The sequence below is a fragment of the Gorilla gorilla genome, chromosome 6, assembly GCF_029281585.2.
Source record: "Gorilla gorilla gorilla isolate KB3781 chromosome 6, NHGRI_mGorGor1-v2.1_pri, whole genome shotgun sequence".
Lineage (NCBI taxonomy): Eukaryota > Metazoa > Chordata > Mammalia > Primates > Hominidae > Gorilla > Gorilla gorilla.
This window is the reverse complement of record NC_073230.2, coordinates 75053596-75073859: the sequence shown is the minus strand read 5'-3', so window position 1 is coordinate 75073859 and position 20264 is coordinate 75053596. Positions and strand designations below refer to the sequence as shown.

The following is a 20264-nucleotide window of genomic DNA, read 5'->3' as shown; positions in this document are numbered from 1 at the left end:
AATTCCAGAGATTGTTGATCTAAATGAGAAAGGCAAAACAGTAACAGAAAATAATGTAGATTATCTTCACACCAGGATACAAAAACCCCCAATTACAAAGGAAAAGGCAGAAATATTCAACTACATTAAAATTAAGAATTTCCATTAATCAGAGAAATGCAAATCAAAACTACAATGAGATATCGTCTCACTCCAGTTTAAATGGATGAGATGATGGTGAGGATGTGGAAAAAGGGGAACCCTTGTACACCGTTGTTGGTAATGTAAATTAGTACAATCACTACGTGGACGTTCCTCAAAAAAACTAAAAATAGAACTACCGTGTGATCCAGCAATCCTGCTACTGGGTATACACCCAAAAGAAAGGAAATTGGTGTATCGAAGAGATTTCTGTACTCCCATGTTTACTGCAGCACTATTCACAATAGCCAAAATATGGAATTAACCTAAGTGTCCATCAACAGATGAATGGATAAAGAAAATGTGGCACTTATACACAATGCAGTACTGTTCAGCCATCAGAATGAATGCAATCCCGTCATTTTCAACAACATGGATAAAACTGGAGGACAATATGTTAAGAGAAATAAGCCAGGCACAGAAAGATGAACATTGCATGTTCTCACCCATATGTGGGAGTTAAAGAAAAAAAATTGAACCCATGTAGATAGAGTAAAGGACAGGAAGGGAAGTGGGAAATAAAGAGGGATTGGTGACTGGGCACAAAAACACAGTTAAAAAGAATGAGTAAGTCTAGTGTTCAGTACCACAATAGGGCAACTACAGTTAACAATGATTTATTTTATATTTCAAAATCACTAAAAGACTAGAATTGGAATATTCCTAACATGGAGAAATGATAAATGCTTCAGGTGATGGGGTACTCTACCCTAATTTGATAACCATGCATTCTATGCTTGCATCAAAATACCACATCTACCCTATAAATATGTATGGCTATTATGTATCCATAATAATTAAAAACAAAAATAAAAAAAATTCTGTTAGTGAAGAGACACCTTTAAGAGAATAAAAAGGAAAGGCCAGCCACTAGCTAGTAATAGATACATGCAACACAGGTATGGGGCAGGGAGGGGAGGGGATCAATACATTTATCCCTTATACAAACCAACCAGAAAATTAGCCAAAAGACTTCAATGAGCTCTTCACAGAGAAGATATCCAAATGGCCGAAAAACATATAAAAGGCTGGTCAACCTCATTAGTAATCAGGGAAATGCAAATTAAAACCAAAGTGGAGTGTTAATTAGTACAACCACTTTGGGAAACTGTTCTGTCGTTTCTAATAAAGTTAAACACTCACCTATCCCATGACCCAGAAATCCACTCCTAGATATATACACAAGAGAAATTAGTATATAGGAGAATGTTCATAGCAGCTTAATTCACAATAGCCAAAACCTAAAAACAATCAATAAGAAAATGAATAAACAAAGGGTAATATAATCATACAACAGAACTCAGCAAGAAAAAAAGAGTAACTGATACCACCACCAAGTTGGATAAATTGCAAAAAAAAAAAAAAAAAAATTATGCTGGGCAAAAGAAGCCAGACACAGCAGAGTCCTTACTGTCTGAGCCCATTTATATGAAGTTCAAAAACAGGCCAAACGCATGTATAGTGGCCAAAGTCAAAACAGTGTGGTTAGAATAGCAGCTTCTTTCTGGAAATTATCATGAAAGAACTTTCTGGGTGACGGAAATATTCTGTATCTTCATCTGGGTAGTGGTTATAGATACATTTATAGGTAAAATACTCTTCAGGCTGTACATTTTTGTTTTTATTGTGTATGACATATACCTCAGTTACACACAAAAACCCATTATGTACCGACCAGAATGGTTAATAAAATTTAACAGACTGACAATTCTAAGCCTTGGCAAAGAGGTGGATAAACAGGAATTCTCACGCATTGTTGGTAGGAATCTAAACTAGTGCAACCACTTTGGAAAATAGTCTGGCATTACTAAGTAAAACTGAAGATATACAAAAATGTTTATAGCTGCAGTATTCATAATTGCTGCAAACTGGAGACAAATATCAATCAAAAAGAGAGTGAAGGCTGGATGTGGTGGCTCACGTCTGTAATCCCAGCACACTGGGAGGCCAAGGCAGGTGGATAACCTGAGGTAAGGAGTTTGAGACCAGCCTGGCCAACATGGTGAAACGCCGTCTCTACTAAAAAGACAATAATTAGGGGCTGGGTGTGGTGGCTCACGCCTGTAATCCCAGCATTTTGGGAGGCCGAGGCGGGTGGATCACGAGGTCAGGAGATAGAGACCATCCTGGCTAACAAGGTGAAACCCTGTCTTCACTAAAAATACAAAAAAATTAGCCGGGCGTGGTGGCAGGAGCCTGTCGTCCCAGTTACTCGGGAGGCTGAGGCAGGAGAACGGTGTGAACCCGGGAGGTGGAGGTTGCAGTAAGCCGAGATCACACCACTGCACTCCAGCCTGGGAAACAGAGCGAGACTCTGTCGCAAAAAAAAAAAAAAAATTACCCGGGTGTGGTGGTGTGCACCTGTAGTCCCAGCTACTTGGCAGGCTAAGGCAGGAGAATCGCTTGAGCCCAGGAAGCAGAGGTTGCAGTGAGCTGAGATCATGCCATTGCACTCCAGCCCGGGTGACAAGAGTGTGAAACTCAGTCTCCAAAAACAAAAACAAAAAAAGAGAGAGAATGAATATATCAATTGTGTTATATTCATAATAGAGTATTATTCAGCAATGACTAATGCACAAACTACAGCTCCATAAAACACAGGTGAATCTCACAAAATGACACTGAGTGAAAGCAGCCAAGTAAAGAAAACAAACTAAATGGTTCCATTTATATAAAGTTCAAATAGCAAAACTAAACTACTAAGTTTGGGTGCGATCTTAGAAAAGTAAGAAAATGATTCTCATAAAAGTCAGGACAGAGGTAACTTTTGAGAAGGCGTACGCATATAGTTGACTAGGGGGAAGTTAAGGGAGGGCTTTCTGGAGTGTGGTATTGGTCTATTTAATGACCGGAATGTTGGTTACAGGGTTATACTTTGGTGATTATAACAACAAAAAGATGCACCGCTCAATGATTTTTCTGTATGTTATAGTTCACAATAAAAGAACGTGAAAAACAATCAATGGGGCCTGGTGATTGATTGAATTTGGTGGGGGAGGGGAGGAAGAGAATCATGGACAAGTCCCAGGTTTCTGACTTGCACAATTGCTTAGGTGGTGATGCCTTTCACTGAGATAGCCAACAGCATTTTTGGAGGAAGAGTATGAAATAAATCTTGGACATACTGAATTTATTAGTTTTGGGACATCCAAGTAGAGATGTCTAGTAGGCAATTAGATATTAGCAAATGAAGTACTCAACAGCAGAGGTTGGGGTAGAGATAAAAATGTTGGATTCACCCATGAGTGAGACCATGGACATGGCTGTGACTGTTAAGGGAAAGAAGAATGACAGAAGGGCCTAAGGCTGCTTGGTGGGACATAAACATTTAATGGCCAGATACAGGAGAATAAGCCAGCCAAAAAAAAAAAAAAAAAAAAAAATTGAGAGTGGTAGGAGGAGGAAAATGAAGAACTGTCACGAACCATTAAGCAAGAGGAAAGAGCGCCTCAAGAGTAAGAAGTCACTCCCTGCAGGTTGATGTGTAGTTGGGGGGTTGGGGGGGACATGGATTATGGGTACTACTCAGCAGGCCAGTTTTTACTCCACCTCTTTCTGGCTGACTTGACACAAGCAACAACCCAACAGAAAACCAATACTTCTGAGAATGGCTGCAAGTTTGTTTGTGCTGTCTTTTGAGGTAAGAAATCAAGGCTGAGCTCTTCTTTCTCCTAATTCTCAGGAAGGAGGAAGGCAGATGTGAGAACACTGATTGGGTCTGAGTGTACTGGGCAGCATCACTGTTAAAAGGTCAGCACACAGATGCAAGCTCACTTGTCTGCTTCTTTCATGTGACTGAAGTGGTTAAGAAGGTTGTCACTCCCCCCTGCACCCCCCTCACCACCGCAGTAAGGGAGAGACAGGGCCAAACCTGCAGCTTGGGTAGAAGAGGCCAGGGCAGGTGTCCAAGGCCAGATCAGCAGTCAGCCAGGGCAAATGGGCTCACTGTGGTTACATGACCTCGAGCAACTGACAGAAAGGAGTGAAATGTGGGGAAGATCTCAGTGTGTTTGAGAACTGGGAAGATGAAAAGGGTTCATCTCATGGCCTGCTTTAGTTTGAAACAATTTAAGCTTAACTAGATTCCAAAAAAACAGCATTTCCACCTGAACCAGCTGGGTTCATTCCAGTCTTCTACCCTGGAGTTCGGTGCCCAAGTCCTAGTTAAGAATAAAACGTAGAGTCCTTTTGTTGTCCATTTGTCAGTGCAAATATTTAATATAAGTATTTCTCCCAGGGACCCTATAGACTTGAAAACAGTGACTATAGATTGCAGACAATTTTGATATTCCAGGGATCTCTGACCAGAATAATAAGAAATTACCATAATTTCTCAATTTCTAGCACCACACAAATTGCATCTCACACACACAGACACATACACACACAGGGGCGGGTTTACCTACTTCTCAGAAAATTGCACAGATTCAACAAGAAAGAATAAATAGTAATTAATGTGTTCCTTAATGGCTGGTGAATAATAATAAAATGTTAACTAAAACAAAAACAACTTTTATTTTTAAACCCACTATCACCCCTCACCAAATATTTAAGTGATAAAGTCTAAACTGACAGAACAGCAAATTAGTACAGTCCTTTGGGAGGGAAATATGGTGATACATATTACGAAGCAATCCTGTTATTTGTTGCTTTTTTTTTTAAATGACAAAAAAAAAACAAAATTAAAAAAGGCTATGTTTCATAAATCACAATACATTCTTACAATGAATACTATGTAAACACTTTAAAAATGAGACACTTGTGTGAGAACTAACTTTGAAGGAGGAGCAAGGTATTTACAAATTATTCTACTGAATGATAGCTAGTATTTGGGCAACACCTATGTACTAGGGCTGTGCTGACTGCTTGTACACTTGCTGTTTAATTTTACAATAACCTTACAAGGCAGGTGGCATACTAACCTCATTTAACAAATAAAATGGAAGTGGAGGCTTAAGTTTATTGTCTAGTATCACTGAGGGAGGCCATAGCACAGTTAGGATCTAAAACCACCAAACCTTGATTTCAGAACCTACACTTCCACTCACTGTGCCAGTGTGTCATAAAGTATACATACTTTTGAAAAACTCATTTATTTAATATGCATCAGTTATATTTCTTTAATATACAGCAATGTACATAATATCAACGTTATGTATTTATCTAATATAGATCAATGTATGAGTTCACAGCTCTTATCACTAAGGATTTCTGGGTTTCTTTAGTAAATTTTAAGAAAACTGTTATGAATTAACAGCACAGATGATACAAGCATATCGCAAAAGTAACAAGGAGGCACTCCAATGACTGAAAGTTTGGAGAACAAAACTCTTACCTTCCCGGCCAGGCATGGTGGCTCATGCCTGTAATCCCAGCACTTTGGGAGGCTGAGGCGGGCAGATCATGAGGTCAGGAGATTGAGACCATCCTGGCTAACACGGTGAAACCTCATCTCTACTAAAAATATGTAAAATTAGCCAGGGTTGGTGGCGTGCGCCTGTAATCCCAGCTACTTGGGAGGCTGAGGCAGGAGAATAGCTTGAACCCGGGAGGCAGAGGTTTCAGTGAGCCAAGATTGCACCACTGCACTTCAGCTTGGGCGACAGAGTAACACTCTGTCTCAGAAAAAAAAAAAAAAACTCGGACAGGCGCAGTGGCTCACGCCTGTAATCCCAGCACTCTGGGAGGCCAAGGTAGGTGGATCACAAGGTCAGGAGATTGAGACCATCCTGGCTAACACGGTGAAACCCCGTCTCTACTAAAAATATTAAAAATTAGCGGGGCGTGGTGGCGGGCGCCTGTAGTCCCAGCTACTCAGGATGCTGAGGCAGGAGAACGGCGTGAACTCGGGAGGCGGAGGTTGCAGGGAGCCGAGATCGCACCACTGCACTCCAGCCTGGGCAACAGAGTGAGACTCCGTCTCAAAAAAATAAATAATAAAAAAAAACCTCTCACCTTCTCAAAAGGCACCTTCTTCTTTATATGCTGCAATATTGTACGACATTTTCACAACAATTGCGTATTACCTCAAAGAGGTTTTCTGAAAAAATAAAACAACCCCTCCTGAAACATTTTTCAAATAAAACAAAAGTAAAGGCACTATCTTAATGTGTACCCTCAGAAACTGCAAACATCCTTCATATCTAACAATAAGAGTTAAGTACAGTTATCAACTTGATTAAATGGTCCTTAATCATTAAATTAATGACTACAAGAAAAAGAGATCATAATATACTGCCGATTATTACAAGAACCAGAGTATACATATACCATATATCATGATAAAGTCTCTTTAGACCAAAAGTAAAGGTGAAAAGAGAAATGAAAACAGGGATAGATGATATAAGGCTTTTCCCTCAACTAATTTACTCTAATACTATCTTTGTAATACATGTGTTTAGAACAAAACAATGCCACAATGAGCATCTAGGTTAAAAGCGTTATCAGAGAGGCAACTCCAGAATAAACAGATACAATATGCTCCTTGATGGAAAGACCTGCTAGTGAGAACTGACTCCTTCCCATATTCGTCTATAAATTTAGCACAATTCTAATCAAAATCTCAGTGGGATTTGTCTTAGAACTCATCAAAATTATTCTAGAATTCACCGGAAACAGTAAATTCATGACAATAGCAAAGAAAAATTTGGAAATGAGCATATTTGCCCTATCAGATATCAAACTTCTATAAAAAGCCACAGGGGAGGGGTGGTAATGGAATAAACACAGACCGACCTGTCACTGGAACAGAACTGAGAATCCAGAAAGAGGCCTTATGTATGCAGAAAAGCCTTGTGGCATTTGAAATATGAACAAGTCAATGAACTGAGAGAGGCAAAAGCCTATCCATTTAGGAAAAATTTAGATCCCTACCCTTACACTAGACACAAAAGGAAATTCCATACAAACTAAAAGAGCTCAGTGTGAAAAAAATTTTTTCACATAAAATATATGAAAATATTTTAAAGATAATCTTGGGATGGTAGAGATTTTGCTAAACCAGAAAAAAAAAACTATAAATATGTGAAAGATTTTCCAGTTGAATAATGAAGAATTTTTTTAAGTGAAAGATCTGACCACCTAAGTCAACACTTCTATGTAAAGACATCATAAACAAAATTAAAAGACAAATAACAAATGAAGAGAAAATGTGTAACACATATAACAAAAGATTAACCATTGTGACATCTAAAGAACTCCTATAAAGCAATAAGAAGAAAAGATAAACAACTCAGAAAGGGAAAAAATGGGCAAAGGTATGAACAGGCAATATCCAGAAGAAATGCAAAATTTTTGTCTGTACAAAAATTATGTTGTAGACTCATGTAACACCCAGTAAACTACATTCTAGGAGATTTAAGAAGTCATGTTTTTCAGAACTAACAAATTACATATATTTACACAATATCAGAATGGGAAATGCCTGTCTGAACTTGAATCTACAGACAAAAATTACCAAGAAAAATCATTAAAATTATCATAGACTTGAAAAAACCTTTGTACTAGCATTCGTCTGAATCAATGTGAAAAATTCTAAAATTTATCCAGGCAGGAGAAGAAACACAGTTAATAAAAACATGAAAACCTCATTATCAAACAAGGTGATTATAAATTAAAAAATAAATTTTTTAAATGTGAAACCATTAAATCTTGCTGATGCTTGGGGAAAATGCAAATCAAAACAATAACATGACAATTTTCATATATCATATTGGCAAATATCTAAAAAATGAGAATGCCCAATTTGGCAAGGGCACAGGGCACCTAATATTCTATTCCATTACTGGTGGAATTTTTAACAACATGGGAAAATAGTGGTAATATTTTCTTTTTTTTTGAGACAGTCTCACTCTGTCACCCAGGCTGAAGTACAATGGCATGATCTCGGCTCACTGCAACTTCTGCCTCCCCAGTTCAAGCAATTCTCCTGCCTCAGCTTCCCAAGTAGCTGGGACCATCAGTGTGCATTACCATGCCTAGCTAATTTTTGTATTTTTAGTGGAGACGGGGTTTCACCACGTTGGCCAGGCTGGTCTCAAACTCCTGACCTCAGATGATCCGCATGTCTCAGCCTCCCAAAGTGCTGGGATTATGGCCACTGTGCCCTGCTGTGATATGTTAAGTGAGGAAAAGACAAATTAAACATACAGTAAGATCTAAACCATGTTCTAAAATAATAGTAACTATGTTTTATGAGTACCTTTATGCCAGACACCAGGACTATTTACATGTACTGGTACACTTCATAGTCACAATAATCCTATGAGTTAACACTATTACTACCCTCATTTTATGGAGGAAGAAGCTGAGACAAGAGATCAAGTGACAGAGCCAAGATTTCAACTCAGGTTGACTCTAGAGTCCCAGATCTTAACCACTGGCACAATGTATAGAAATTAATCAAACACTTTAAACACAGTGGAGTTGAGTATACTGTCTACTTTAATTCCTGATTTTGTCATAGATTTTCTACTACTTTACTTCTCAAATACGATGAGTTTTTAAAAGGATCGGTAATCACAAGACAGCCAACAGTGTCCCTGAAATTCCCCTAGTTAGAGATGCTAACTACAAAATAAAACTTATGAATCGTAATTCAATAGCTTTAAATATTGTACTACAAGAACAATTTTCTAAATGAAATTTTATGTGCATCTATAACATAAGAAACAGATTAGGCTGGGTATGGTGGCTTGCACCTGTAATCCCAGCACTTTGGGAGGCCGAGGCGGGCAGATTACGAGGTCAGGAGGTCGAGACCAGCCTGGCCAACATGGTGAAACCCCATCTCTATTAAAAATACAAAAATTAGCCGGGTTTGGTGGCAGGTGCCTGTAATCCCAGCTACTCGGGAGCCTGAGGCAGGAGAATCACTTGAAACTGGAAGGCAGAGGTTGCAGTGAGCCGAGATCCCGCCACTGCACTCCAGCCTGGGTGAAAGAGTGAAACTCCATCTCAAAAAACAAACAAAAAAAAGATTAAAGCAGTATTTTATTCTATCAATGTATTTTAAAGCTCAAATGTGGCTGGGTGTGGTGGCTCATGCCTGTAATTGCAGCACTTTGGGAGGCCAAGGGCGGGGGTGGATCATTTGAGGTCAGGAGTTCAAGACGAGCCTGACCAACATGGTGAAACCCCGTCTCTACTAAAAATATACACACAAAAAAAATCAGCCAGGCATGGTGGCATGTGCCTGTAGTTCCAGCTACTCAGGAGGCTGAAGCAGGAAAATCGCTTGAAGCTGGGAGGTGGAGGTTGCAGTGAGCCGAGATGGCACCACTGCATTCCAGCCTGGGTGACAGAGTGAGACTCCATCTCCAAAAAAAAAAAAAAAAAAAAAAAAAAAAAAAAAGCTGAAATGTATAACATGTATAATGAGAACAATAAAATTCTTCTGACGAACACCAACTTTAAATTATGGATGATTGGGCAGTCTTATGTCAAATTTGTTTTGTTTTGATGGCATGGTATCAAGAAAAACCGGATTCACAAAGATGAATAGATGATAAAGCATGTTTTGCAAATGATAATGTTTTGTGTGTGTTTTTTAAATAGTACATTAACGCTATCTAAGGATTTAATTACACCTGTCCAGAAGTTTTATAAGTAAAACATTTCTAAATTAATTATGTAATAGTGTTAAGGAATGAATACTTGGTAGTTGTAAACATTTTGGTAAAAAATAAAAACTTTACAATATGTACTAATCCTGATATATGCATTAGGCAGTCATGTTATTGCATAATGCAACAGTTCTAATAGTACTGAATGTGCTTATATAATGTTACATGAACAAACAAGCACTAGCCTAAAATTTCAAAATATCAACATAAAGCTACAGTCTTACTAATCAATAACATTTTTATCCTTTCTAACTCTGAGGAGGAAAAAAAAGGAAAGAAAAAATTTTAATTAAAAAATAAAATGGCATTTTAAAAGTTTCATTTCTATACACAAAGTGAGACACTCTATTCCAAGGATTGTTGTCCTGGGTGTAAGCATTATAGATAATTTACATTTTCTTCCTTTTGCTTATTTTCTCTCAAATATTCTAAATGCACTTTTTTTTTTTTTGCTTTTTTACTTTTTATTTTATTTTATTTTATTTTATTTTTCAGACGGAGTTTCACTCTTGTTGCCCAGGCTGGAGTGCAATGGCGTGATCTTGGCTCACTGCAACCTCCGCCTCCTGGGTTCAAGCAACTCTCCTGTCTCAGCATCCCGAGTAGCTGAGATTACAGGCATGCACCACCATGCCCGACTAATTTTGTATTTTTAGTAGAGATGGGGTTTCACCATGTTGGTCAGGCTGGTCTCCAACTCCCGACCTCAGGTGATCCACTCGCCTCAGCCTCCCAAAGTGCTGGGGTTACAGGCGTGAGCCACTGCACCCAGTCTATTTTATTTTATTTTCTTGAGACAGAGTTTGCTCTGTCGCTCAGGCTGGAGTGCAGTGGCATGATCTCAGCTCACTGCAACCTCCGCCTCCCAGGTTCAAGTGATTCTCCTGCCTCAGCCTCCCAGGTAGCTCAGACTACAGGCACCCACTACCATGCCCGGCTAAATTTTGTATTTTTAGTAGAGATGGGGTTTCACCATGTTGGCCAGGCTGGTCTTGAACTCCTGACCTCACGTGATACATCCGCCTCAGCCTCCCAAAGTGCTGGGATTACAGGCATGAGCCACTGTGCCTGGCCAACTTTTTATTTTAAAATTACTATAATTATAAATCACAGGAATTTACAAAAAAGTACACAGGGAGGTCCCAAGTACCCTCGCCCAAATTCCTCCAATCCTGAGTTTATTCAGGTTTCACCAGTTTTGTATGCAAAATGGGACTTGGGTATGCTAGGATTTATATGCAACATGTGTGTGTGTGGTTGTATGAAATTTTTATCACATTTGCAGCTTTGTATAATCACACCTGAGACATTGAACTGTTCCATCCCTACACAGCTCCCTCATGCTACCACTTTATAACCAAACCACCCCTCACCTCCCATTCCTAACTCCTAGCAACCACTAAATCTGTTCTCCATCTCTGCAGGTTTGTTATTTCAATAATGTTACATAAATGCAATCATACAGTATGTAATCTTTTAGGGTTCTCACTTGTTTTCACTCAGTATTAACTCTCTTGAGATAACCCGGCAGTACAAATCAGTTGTCTCTAATATATTAAAATTTAGCATGAGATGCATTTGACTGTGTATAAACATTTATAATATTTTAAACTTAAAACATTAAAATGTGAATCAAAGGTGTATGAAATCCCTGTTTCATTGACAGAGAACAGGGATTCTGAGATACAAATTTTGAAAACTGGGAATCTAATACAAGCCTAGTACAATGTAGTACAGGTTGAGTATTCCTTATTTGAAACACTTTGGAGCTGAAATACTTTGGATTTGGGATTTTTTCAGATTTGGGAATATGTGCATTATATACCGGTTGAGCATCCCAAATCTGAAACTTCAAAATCTGAAATGGTCCAAAATCCAAAACTTTGAGTGCCAATGACACTCAACGGAAATGTTCACAGGGGCATTTCAGATTTTGGATTTTCGGATTAGGGATCCTCAACCTGTACAATAACTTTATAGAAGAAAAGCTCAGGACTCAGTGCTATGTCTGATCAGTGTTTACAAGAGTACATGGTTTACAAGAACGCCTGGTTTTGCACTTGCTATGGGCAAGATCTAGATTCTGGTTCTTTCCCAACCCAGTTGAATATGTTACATTCAAATATGACCACTTGCTGTTCTTCTCAAATGACCACAGTTTGCTACCCTTTCAAGTTCTTCCTAATGATTGAGGAAATGAACTCCTCTTAAATTCCCAGATCTGTGTGGCGCTTTAGCTAGCACCACACCTCAGGTCCAATTCTCCTGTCTTTATATGCAGCAGGTCCACATGACAAGGCCTCCCTCAGAAAAAGCTACCCCAATCTAGGACAGATTCAAACAAACTCTTTTCCCTCCCCCTCCCTCCATGTGCCCAGAACCCCTTTCTCCTTCCTCCCTAGGCTAACCTGCTAAGTCTTCCGGACAGCTCACTACACCGTCTATCTGTTAGTTAACTGGGTGTGACAAACCACATCCTCACACCTTAGAAGGCAAACACTCCAGGAACTTACTTCTGGAATACCAATACCTTCACAGTAATTTCCCTGCCTTTCCAAAGAGTGCTCTAAACAGGTAGAAGTGATAATACAAACTCTATATATTTTTGTCACACAGATACAGAAACTGGCACCATTGTTTGCATATTTTAAAAATCTGGTTGACATGGTTATCACTCTATCAATATTAGATCTAAATGGAATTTAAAGTAGTGGTAAAAGGCTGGGCGTGGTGGCTCACACCTGTAATCTCAGCACTTTGGGAGGCCAAGTGGGAAGACTGCTTGAGGCCAGGAGTTTGAGACCAACTCAGGCAACAAAGTGAGACCTCGTCACTATGAAAAATAGAAAAAATTAGCTAGGCATGGTGGGGTGTGCAACTGTAGACCCAGCTACTCAGGAAGCTGAGGTTGGAGGATCACTTGACCCAGGGAGGTTGAGGCTGCAGTGAGCCATGATTGCACCGCTGCACTCAACCTGGGGAGACAAGAGTGAGACAATGTCTCAAAAAATTAAAGAAGAAAGAAAAGAAAGGAAAGAAAAAAAAAGGAAAGGAAAGAAAAAGAAAAGGAAGGAAGCAAGGAATGAAGGAGGAAGAAGGAAAAATAAAGAAAAGAAGGAAGGAAAAAGAAAGAAAAGAAGGAAGGAAAAGAAAGAGAGAAAAGAAAGGAAAGGAAGGAGAAGGGAGGGAGGGAAAGGAAGAAAAAAAGAAGGGAAGAAAGGAAGACAGAAAGAGTAGTGGTAAAGAGCCTGGACTCTTGAGCCAGACTGCCTGGGTTAGAATTAGGCCTCTGCCACTGTACTACCTGGATCAAGTGTTAGTCTGAGTGGCTCAGTTTTCTCATCTGTAAAATGGTGATAAAAGCTACCTGCCTCATGAGACTCTTGAGAGACTTCAATAATGTATGCAAAACATTTAGAACACTGCCTAGCACATAGTAAGCATTATCTGTAAGTATTAACATTTATCTCTACTACAGTCCAGATTCACTTCCTTGTGATATTTCTCTATTCCTCTTGGACTCTTTTCAGTTCAACCTGCTTCTGGAATTTCCATACCAAGAAACAATGATAATGTTAAGAATTTTATTTCTGAAATTTATCTTGGTTAGTCAAAACTACTAGAACAAATTCTCTTTTACGTACTAGCAGTTATTAACATTTCACTAAATATGAACATAAGCATTTAAAGTATGGGAGCAATGGAACAAATGCCAAGCAAAAAGCAGGCTATCAATAAGGATGCATACATGATACTTCCATGTTAAAAAAAGGGAGGAATCATATGGTCACATGGATGTTTGTCTATGTGTCAAACGGCTCTGAAAAGTTTCACAGCGGTCTACTGAGAGGGAGAACTGTCTGGTGGAAGGGATATGAAGGAGACTTTTCACTGTACATGCTTTGTTATCTTTCAAATCCGAAGCAGCGAATGCATTACCTAGACAAGAATTTAATTTTTTTTTTTTTTTGAGACAGAGTCTCACTCTGTCACCCAGTCTGGAGTGCAGTGGCACGATCTCAGCTCACCACAACCTCCACCTCCCGGGTTCAAGTGATTCTCCTGCCTCAGCCCCTCTCAAGTAGCTGGGACTACAGGCGTGTGCCACCATGTCTGGCTAATTTTTTTTGTATTTTTAGTAGAGACGGGGTTTCACCATGTTAGCCAGGATGGTCTTGATCTCCCGACCTCGTGATCAGCCCACCTCGGCCTCCCAAAGTGCTGAGATTACAGGCGTGAGCCACTGCGTCCAGCCAAGAATTTAATTTTTAAAATGGGGGTGCAAAGGGGACTTTAAATAAGTACTCTGGAAGCCAGGTGTCAAGTCTCAATTTGCTACTACCTGTGCTATCTTGGGCAAGTCACTTAACCTCTGAGTCTCAGACAAAGCAAAGAGCAGTAAATACTTCTAGGTTCTATTTTTTTTTTTTTGTAAGACAGAGTTTCCCTCTTGTTGCCCAGGCAGGAGGGCAGTGGCACAATCTCGGCTTACTGCTACCTCCACCTCCCGGGTTCAAGTGATTCTCCTGCCTCAGCCTCCCGAGTAGCTGGAATTACAGGTGCCCACCACCATGCCCGGCTAATTTTTTGTATTTTTAGTAGACAGGGGGTTTCACCATATTGGCCAGGCTGGTCTCGAACTCCTGAACTCAGGTGATCCACCCACCTCAGCCTCCCAAAGTGCTGGGATTACAGGCGCGAACCACTATGCCCAGCCCTAGGTTCTATTCTAATTCTAAAACTTTTATTATCTCAATGGGGTAGTAAATAGATGGTACTTTTTTTTTAAGATATGGGAGAGGTAGTAATCCGACATTTTGTAAAATAAGGCAACTTTTTTATGGACTTGATTTTCAAATGCAGTGGACCCTTGAACAACACGGGTTTAAGCTGTGTGTGCTCACTTATACGTGGATCTTTTTCAACCAAATGCAGACCGAAACCTGCATATATGGAGGCCCAAATTTTCACATTCAGGTTCTGCAGGGCCCACAGTGGGGACTTGAGTATGCCAGGATCTCAGTAAAAACAGAGGTCCTGAAACCAATCCCCTATGGTATATGTTCTATACATAGACCATAGGACAACCAGACTATTTTTACAGTTTTAAGAAACGTAGATTTGTCAAGCCTATTAACCTTTCCAGATCATTTGTACTATTCTTACATAGAAACCCTTCTTAGAGGGGGTCTTATATATAGAAAATACCTACATAGGATATTCTGCATATTACAGCTGGACACGGTGGCTGATGCCTATAATCTCAGCACTTTCGGAGGCTGAGGCAGGCAGATCACCTGAGGTCAGGAGTTTAAGACCAGCCTGGCCAACATGGCAAGACCCTGTCTCTACTAAAAATACAAAAATTAGCCGGGCATGGTGGTGGGCACCTGTAATCCCAGCTACTTGGGAGGCTGAGGTAGGAGAATCGCTTGAACCTGGGAGGTGGAGGTTGCAGTGAGCTGAGATCATGCCACTGCACTCCAGTCCGGGTGACAGAGCAGCAAGACTCCATCAAAAAAAAAAAAAAAAAAAAAAAAGAATATTCTGCATTAGTTTCTCTTGCACAACTTCAAAATTGTTTTAAATGAACACATCTTTATACTATGCTATGAAGTCAGCAATAAACTACATTAAAACAATTAATGTTTAAACATATAAACAAGTATGTACAAGAAACTTATACTTAAAGGCATTTATTATCAAACACTGGAAAAAAAAGAACATCTCCAATCAATGGTAACAGCTATAACTGAGGACAGGCTTTATTTCAGGAACATACATGTATCACTTTTCATCATAACACTAATCTGGCAAAGTAGGTTTTTTTGTTTTTCTTTTTTTGAGACAGGGTCTCTCTCTACCACCCAGGCTGGAGTGCAGTGGCACCATCATGGCTCACTGCAGACCTCAGCCTCTCAGGCTCAAGTGATCCTCACACCTTAGCCTCCCAAGAAGCTGGAAATACAGGCATGCGCCACCATGCCCAGTTAACGTTTGTATTTTTTGTAAAGACACGGTTTTGCCCTGTTGCCCAGGCTGGTCTGAAACTCCTGAGCTCAAGAGGTCTGCCAGGTGTCAGCGTCCCAAACTGCTGGGATTACAGGTGTGAGCCACTGCACCAGGCCCTAAGTAGGTGTTAAAAGCCCTATTTAACATAAGAAACTGAGGCACCATGAAGATAAGGCCACAAGTCTAAGAACTGGGAGAGGTGGAAGCCCACCCAGATCCCTTAGATTTCAGCTCAGTGTACCAAACCAAGGGGGCAGGGACTGCTAACTTAATGTTAGCTGGCAGGCTGGTGCAGGTTTGCAGCAGAGTTTTCACCGATTTATGGGAAAATGGGAAAAAGTAAGGACACGAAAGTAAACTTTTTATTTTTTTTAAGACAGAGCCTCGTTCTGTCACACAGGCTGGAGTGCAATGGCGCGATCTTGGCTTACTGCAACCTCTGCATCCCAGGTTCAAGTGATTCTCCTGCCTCAGCCTCCCGAGTAGCTGGGATTACAGGTGCATGCTACCACGCCCAGCTCGTTTTGTATTTTTAGTAGAGACGGGGTTTCAGCATGTTGGCCAGGCTGGTCTGAAAGTAAACTTTTCCATATAGCTAAATGATTCCATTTAAAAATATTTTATTCTGAGAGATTCTGTTCTTTCAAATTGTTTGAATGGAAATATCCTTTTGTTAAATGAAATGATGGTGACAGGAGATAGTGGTGTGTTATTGTTTTTATTGGCTGTACATGGTAGAATTGAAAAATCAGCATTTCTATTGTAGCCTACTAATTTCGGTGAAATATTTCTTTAGAAATATAAAATCTGGAACTTTCCATCATTATGCCTCCCCAAAATAATAGAGGACTTTACACACAGATAACACCTGCCTCTCAAGATTCTCTCATTAATCTCTACCTTATTGTGTTTGGATTAAGACACTTAGGGCTTGCGAAATGAGAATAAAGTGAGTTTGAGCAATCCAAAACCACGTGCTGACTCTGGACCCTGGAAGATGACTTTCTTCAGAATCTTTGTCTGTTAACTTTCCTCTGGGCTCAAACTTTCTTTTCCTAAAAGAGTCACATATTTGAGTACTACTGCTACACGGCAATCACCACTCAAAAAAAACTAACTTCAGGTGTCCAATAATCAGCTTTCATTTAAAGTCTGTTTCAGGCTAGGCGCGGTGGCTCACGTCTGTAATCCCAGCACTTTGGGAGGCCGAGGAGGGCGGATCACGAGGTCAGGAGATCGAGACCATCCTGGCTAACATGGTGAAACCCCGTCTCTACCAAAAATACAAAAAATTAGCCGGGCATTGTGGCGGGCGCCTGTAGTCCCAGCTACATGGGAGGCTGAGGCAGGAGAATGGAGTGAACCCGGGAGGTGGAGGTTGCAGTGAGTCGAGATCGCACCACTGCACTCCAGCCTGGGTGACAGAGCAAGACTCCGTCTCAGAAAAAAAAAGAAAAGTGTCTTTCAGCTTGACAAAATAAAAACTTTCAATGATGTTTTGTCTACACACTTCCAAAAGAAAATGAGTCTATATATGTACATATATGTGATTATATATATATATATGTGATTTTGATCAGCCTGCATATAAACTACCTGCAAAACAAGTTGATTTGTAAATTCATTTATTAAATGGGTAGTTTATAAGCTACTTGATTTTTGCAAGTAGTTTATAAACAGGCTGATCAAATTGAACAAATTTCTTAATTTCACTGTATACATGGCAAATAAGTTATCTACTAAACTTATTAGCAAATTTTATTTTTACCTACCCTCCTTTGGCAAGCATCTAAGTTAAACTATTTTATGTCCACAGCTACACAATGAAACATCACTTTCAGTCACAACATATTAAATTCACATTTAAAACTATAAAGAGATCCAGTTACCTTTAGTATTACATGTACTTATACATACTTTTAATATACTACTTGATATTTTATGCATAAACATGCAGCTCTTGCAGGATATAACTATGAGAATATTTAGAGTGTATGCTAAATACACTTTTTTAAAGAAAAGTCAATTTTTAAAAATTATTTATTTATATTTTATTTATTTATTTGAGATGGAGTCTCATTCTGTTGCCCAGGCTGGGGTGCAATGGTGTGGTCTTGGCTCACTGCAACCTCTGCCTCCCAGGTTCAAGCAATTCTCCTGCCTCAGCCTCCCGAGTAGCTGGGACTATAGGCACATGCCACCACACCCAGCTAATTTTTGTATTTTTGGTAGAGACGGGGTTTCACCATGTTGGCCAGGTTGGTCTTGAACTCCTGACCTCATGATCCACCCGCCTCGGCCTCCCAAAGTGCTGGGATTACAGGCGTGAGCCACTGTGCCCGGCCAAGAAAAGTCAATTTTAAGCACTTAAGCAGGCCAGGCGCGGTGGCTCATGCTTGATTCCCAGCACTTTGGGAGGCAGAGGTGGGTGGATTACCTGAGGTCAGGAGTTCGAGACCAGCGTGACCAATATGCTGGTCTCGAATATGCTAATAGGCAACAACGTTTAAAAGTCATCCCAATGCCTAAAACACCACCATATACATAACATACTTGTCCTTTACTCCAATGAAGCTTAAACTAGACCCAAACTCAGACCATTTCCTTCTCCTGGCACACTGAAACATACGAGAGGGAATCCAAGAAATCAGATATGTTAAGTGCGGGTATCTTCTTCCACAGTAGGGTCAAATTCGTGTTTGCCAGCAAATGTCACCGTCCCAGTTAAGTCTGCAAATTCTCACTAGCGCTGGAGTACAAAGAGGCCTGACCACGGAAACACCTGTCCTAGCACCAGGAAGACAGTGGGAAAGGCAACCCCCCTGTCTCCGCGCCGGCCCCAAAGCCTCGGCTGCAGCGATCGGGGGAACAAGAGGTTGCCGCTGGTCTCAAGGGTGCGGCGGACAAGGTCCCACACCCCGGCCCGCCTCCCGAGAACCAGGAAACCTGTCAAGCCAGCCTGGACCCACCCTCCGCAGCCCCCTCGAGCTCCTGCACAGCCGGGCCCCAGCCCGCCCGACCGCTCCGCGTCCGCCCCGGCCTCCCGGCTGCACTCTGCCACCTCATCCCTTCCCGGCTGCCTCGCGGCCCCGCCACCTCCGCCCCGCGGCCTCGGCTCAGGCCGCCCCCCGGGCAGGAGCGCCCCGCCGCCGCCCCCCGCCCGGCCCCGACCCGACCCCGTCAGTTCCCCAGCGGCCCGGTCCCCGCCGCCCCCAGGCCTGAGCTCCCGCCGCGCGCTCCCCAACCCGAGACTCCGCCCTCGCCCCGCTCGGCCGCTCCTGGCCCACTCCCCCAAGCCGGCTACCTGGAGGCAAGGGCGGCGGAGCACTTCACCCAGGGCCCCAGGTCGCAGAGGGCCCGGTGCTCGGGGTCCCGCTCCTTCTCCCGCTCCACGTGGTAGGCGTAGATGGAGAGCAGGATTCCGGCAGCGCACACTGCATACCGGGCCACCCGCTCCCACCGCGGCACCGACACTCTTAGCAGGACGGGCGCCGCCATCTTCCCGCCGCCGCCGCCGCCGCCGCCTCCCTCCGCCTCCACCTCAGCCGCCGCCGCCCGTCGGGGCCCGACCCAGCCGCCACCGCCGCCACCGCCGCCGCCGCCGCCGCCGCCACCGCCGCCGCCGCCGCCGCCGCCACCACCGCCGCCGCCGCCGCCGCGCCCCATTGGCTCGGTCGCCTGCTCCGGGCCCCGCCCCCACAGGCGCGCGGCCCAACCGCCCCGAAAGGAGTGAGGCGGACGGGGCGGGGAAGGCGCGCGCGGGCGCGGAGGGAGTGGGTGGAGTGCGCAACGGCCGGAGAGGCCGGATCGGCGGGCGGAGACTGAGGCGGCGTGGCGCTGCGCCGCGCGGCCCGACGCGCGCGAGGGGTGGAGCCCGGGGGAGAAAGGGGTGGGGCAGGGGTGGGGAGGGGCGGGGCAGGGGTCGGGAGGGGCGGAGCCAGAGAGGGGCGGGGCCGAGCGGGCCAGTGCGGGAGGGACTTGGAGGAGCGGTGTAACTAGCACATTGCAAGGATGCCACTGTGGGTGACTGGGCGAACCCTCGGCCCCTCCCTCTGGGGATGGCAATCAATTGCCATCCTTTTTCCCTTTTTCGTTGTATATTTCTGACCCAATCCAAATCAACCCTGGCCAATGCTTGGAGCTCCAGAGACCCACACCTATGACCTGATCTTCCCACCACCACCTCTGGTTCGACCTGTGCAAAACTTTTTTTTTTAATGTGCAAAACTATGTTTTAAATTTAAAAACTATTTTTAAAAAATGATTTATGAACCGGGTACAGTGGCTCACACCCGTAATCCCAACACTTTGGGAGGCCGAGGCAGGTGGATCACTTGAGGTCAGGAGTTGGAGACCAGCCTGGCCTACATGGCGTAACCGCGTCTCTACTAAAAATACAAAAAACAAACAAAAACAAATTAGCCCGGTGTCGTGGTGGGCGCCTGTAAT

The 20264-nt window shown here is 42.4% G+C and overlaps 1 protein-coding gene across 1 annotated transcript in view; it reads right to left on the bottom strand.

The window, feature by feature from the left end:
- The window catches only part of VKORC1L1 (vitamin K epoxide reductase complex subunit 1 like 1), an 85104-nt gene extending 65465 nt beyond the window's left edge, over positions 1-19639 (bottom strand). Inside the window, exon 1 of the mRNA XM_031012803.3 lies at positions 19120-19639. Coding sequence (XP_030868663.1) covers positions 19120-19481 — 362 coding nt within the window. The 5' untranslated portion in view covers positions 19482-19639. The remainder of the gene's footprint in view (positions 1-19119) is intronic.
- Positions 19640-20264: the final 625 nt, after the last annotated feature.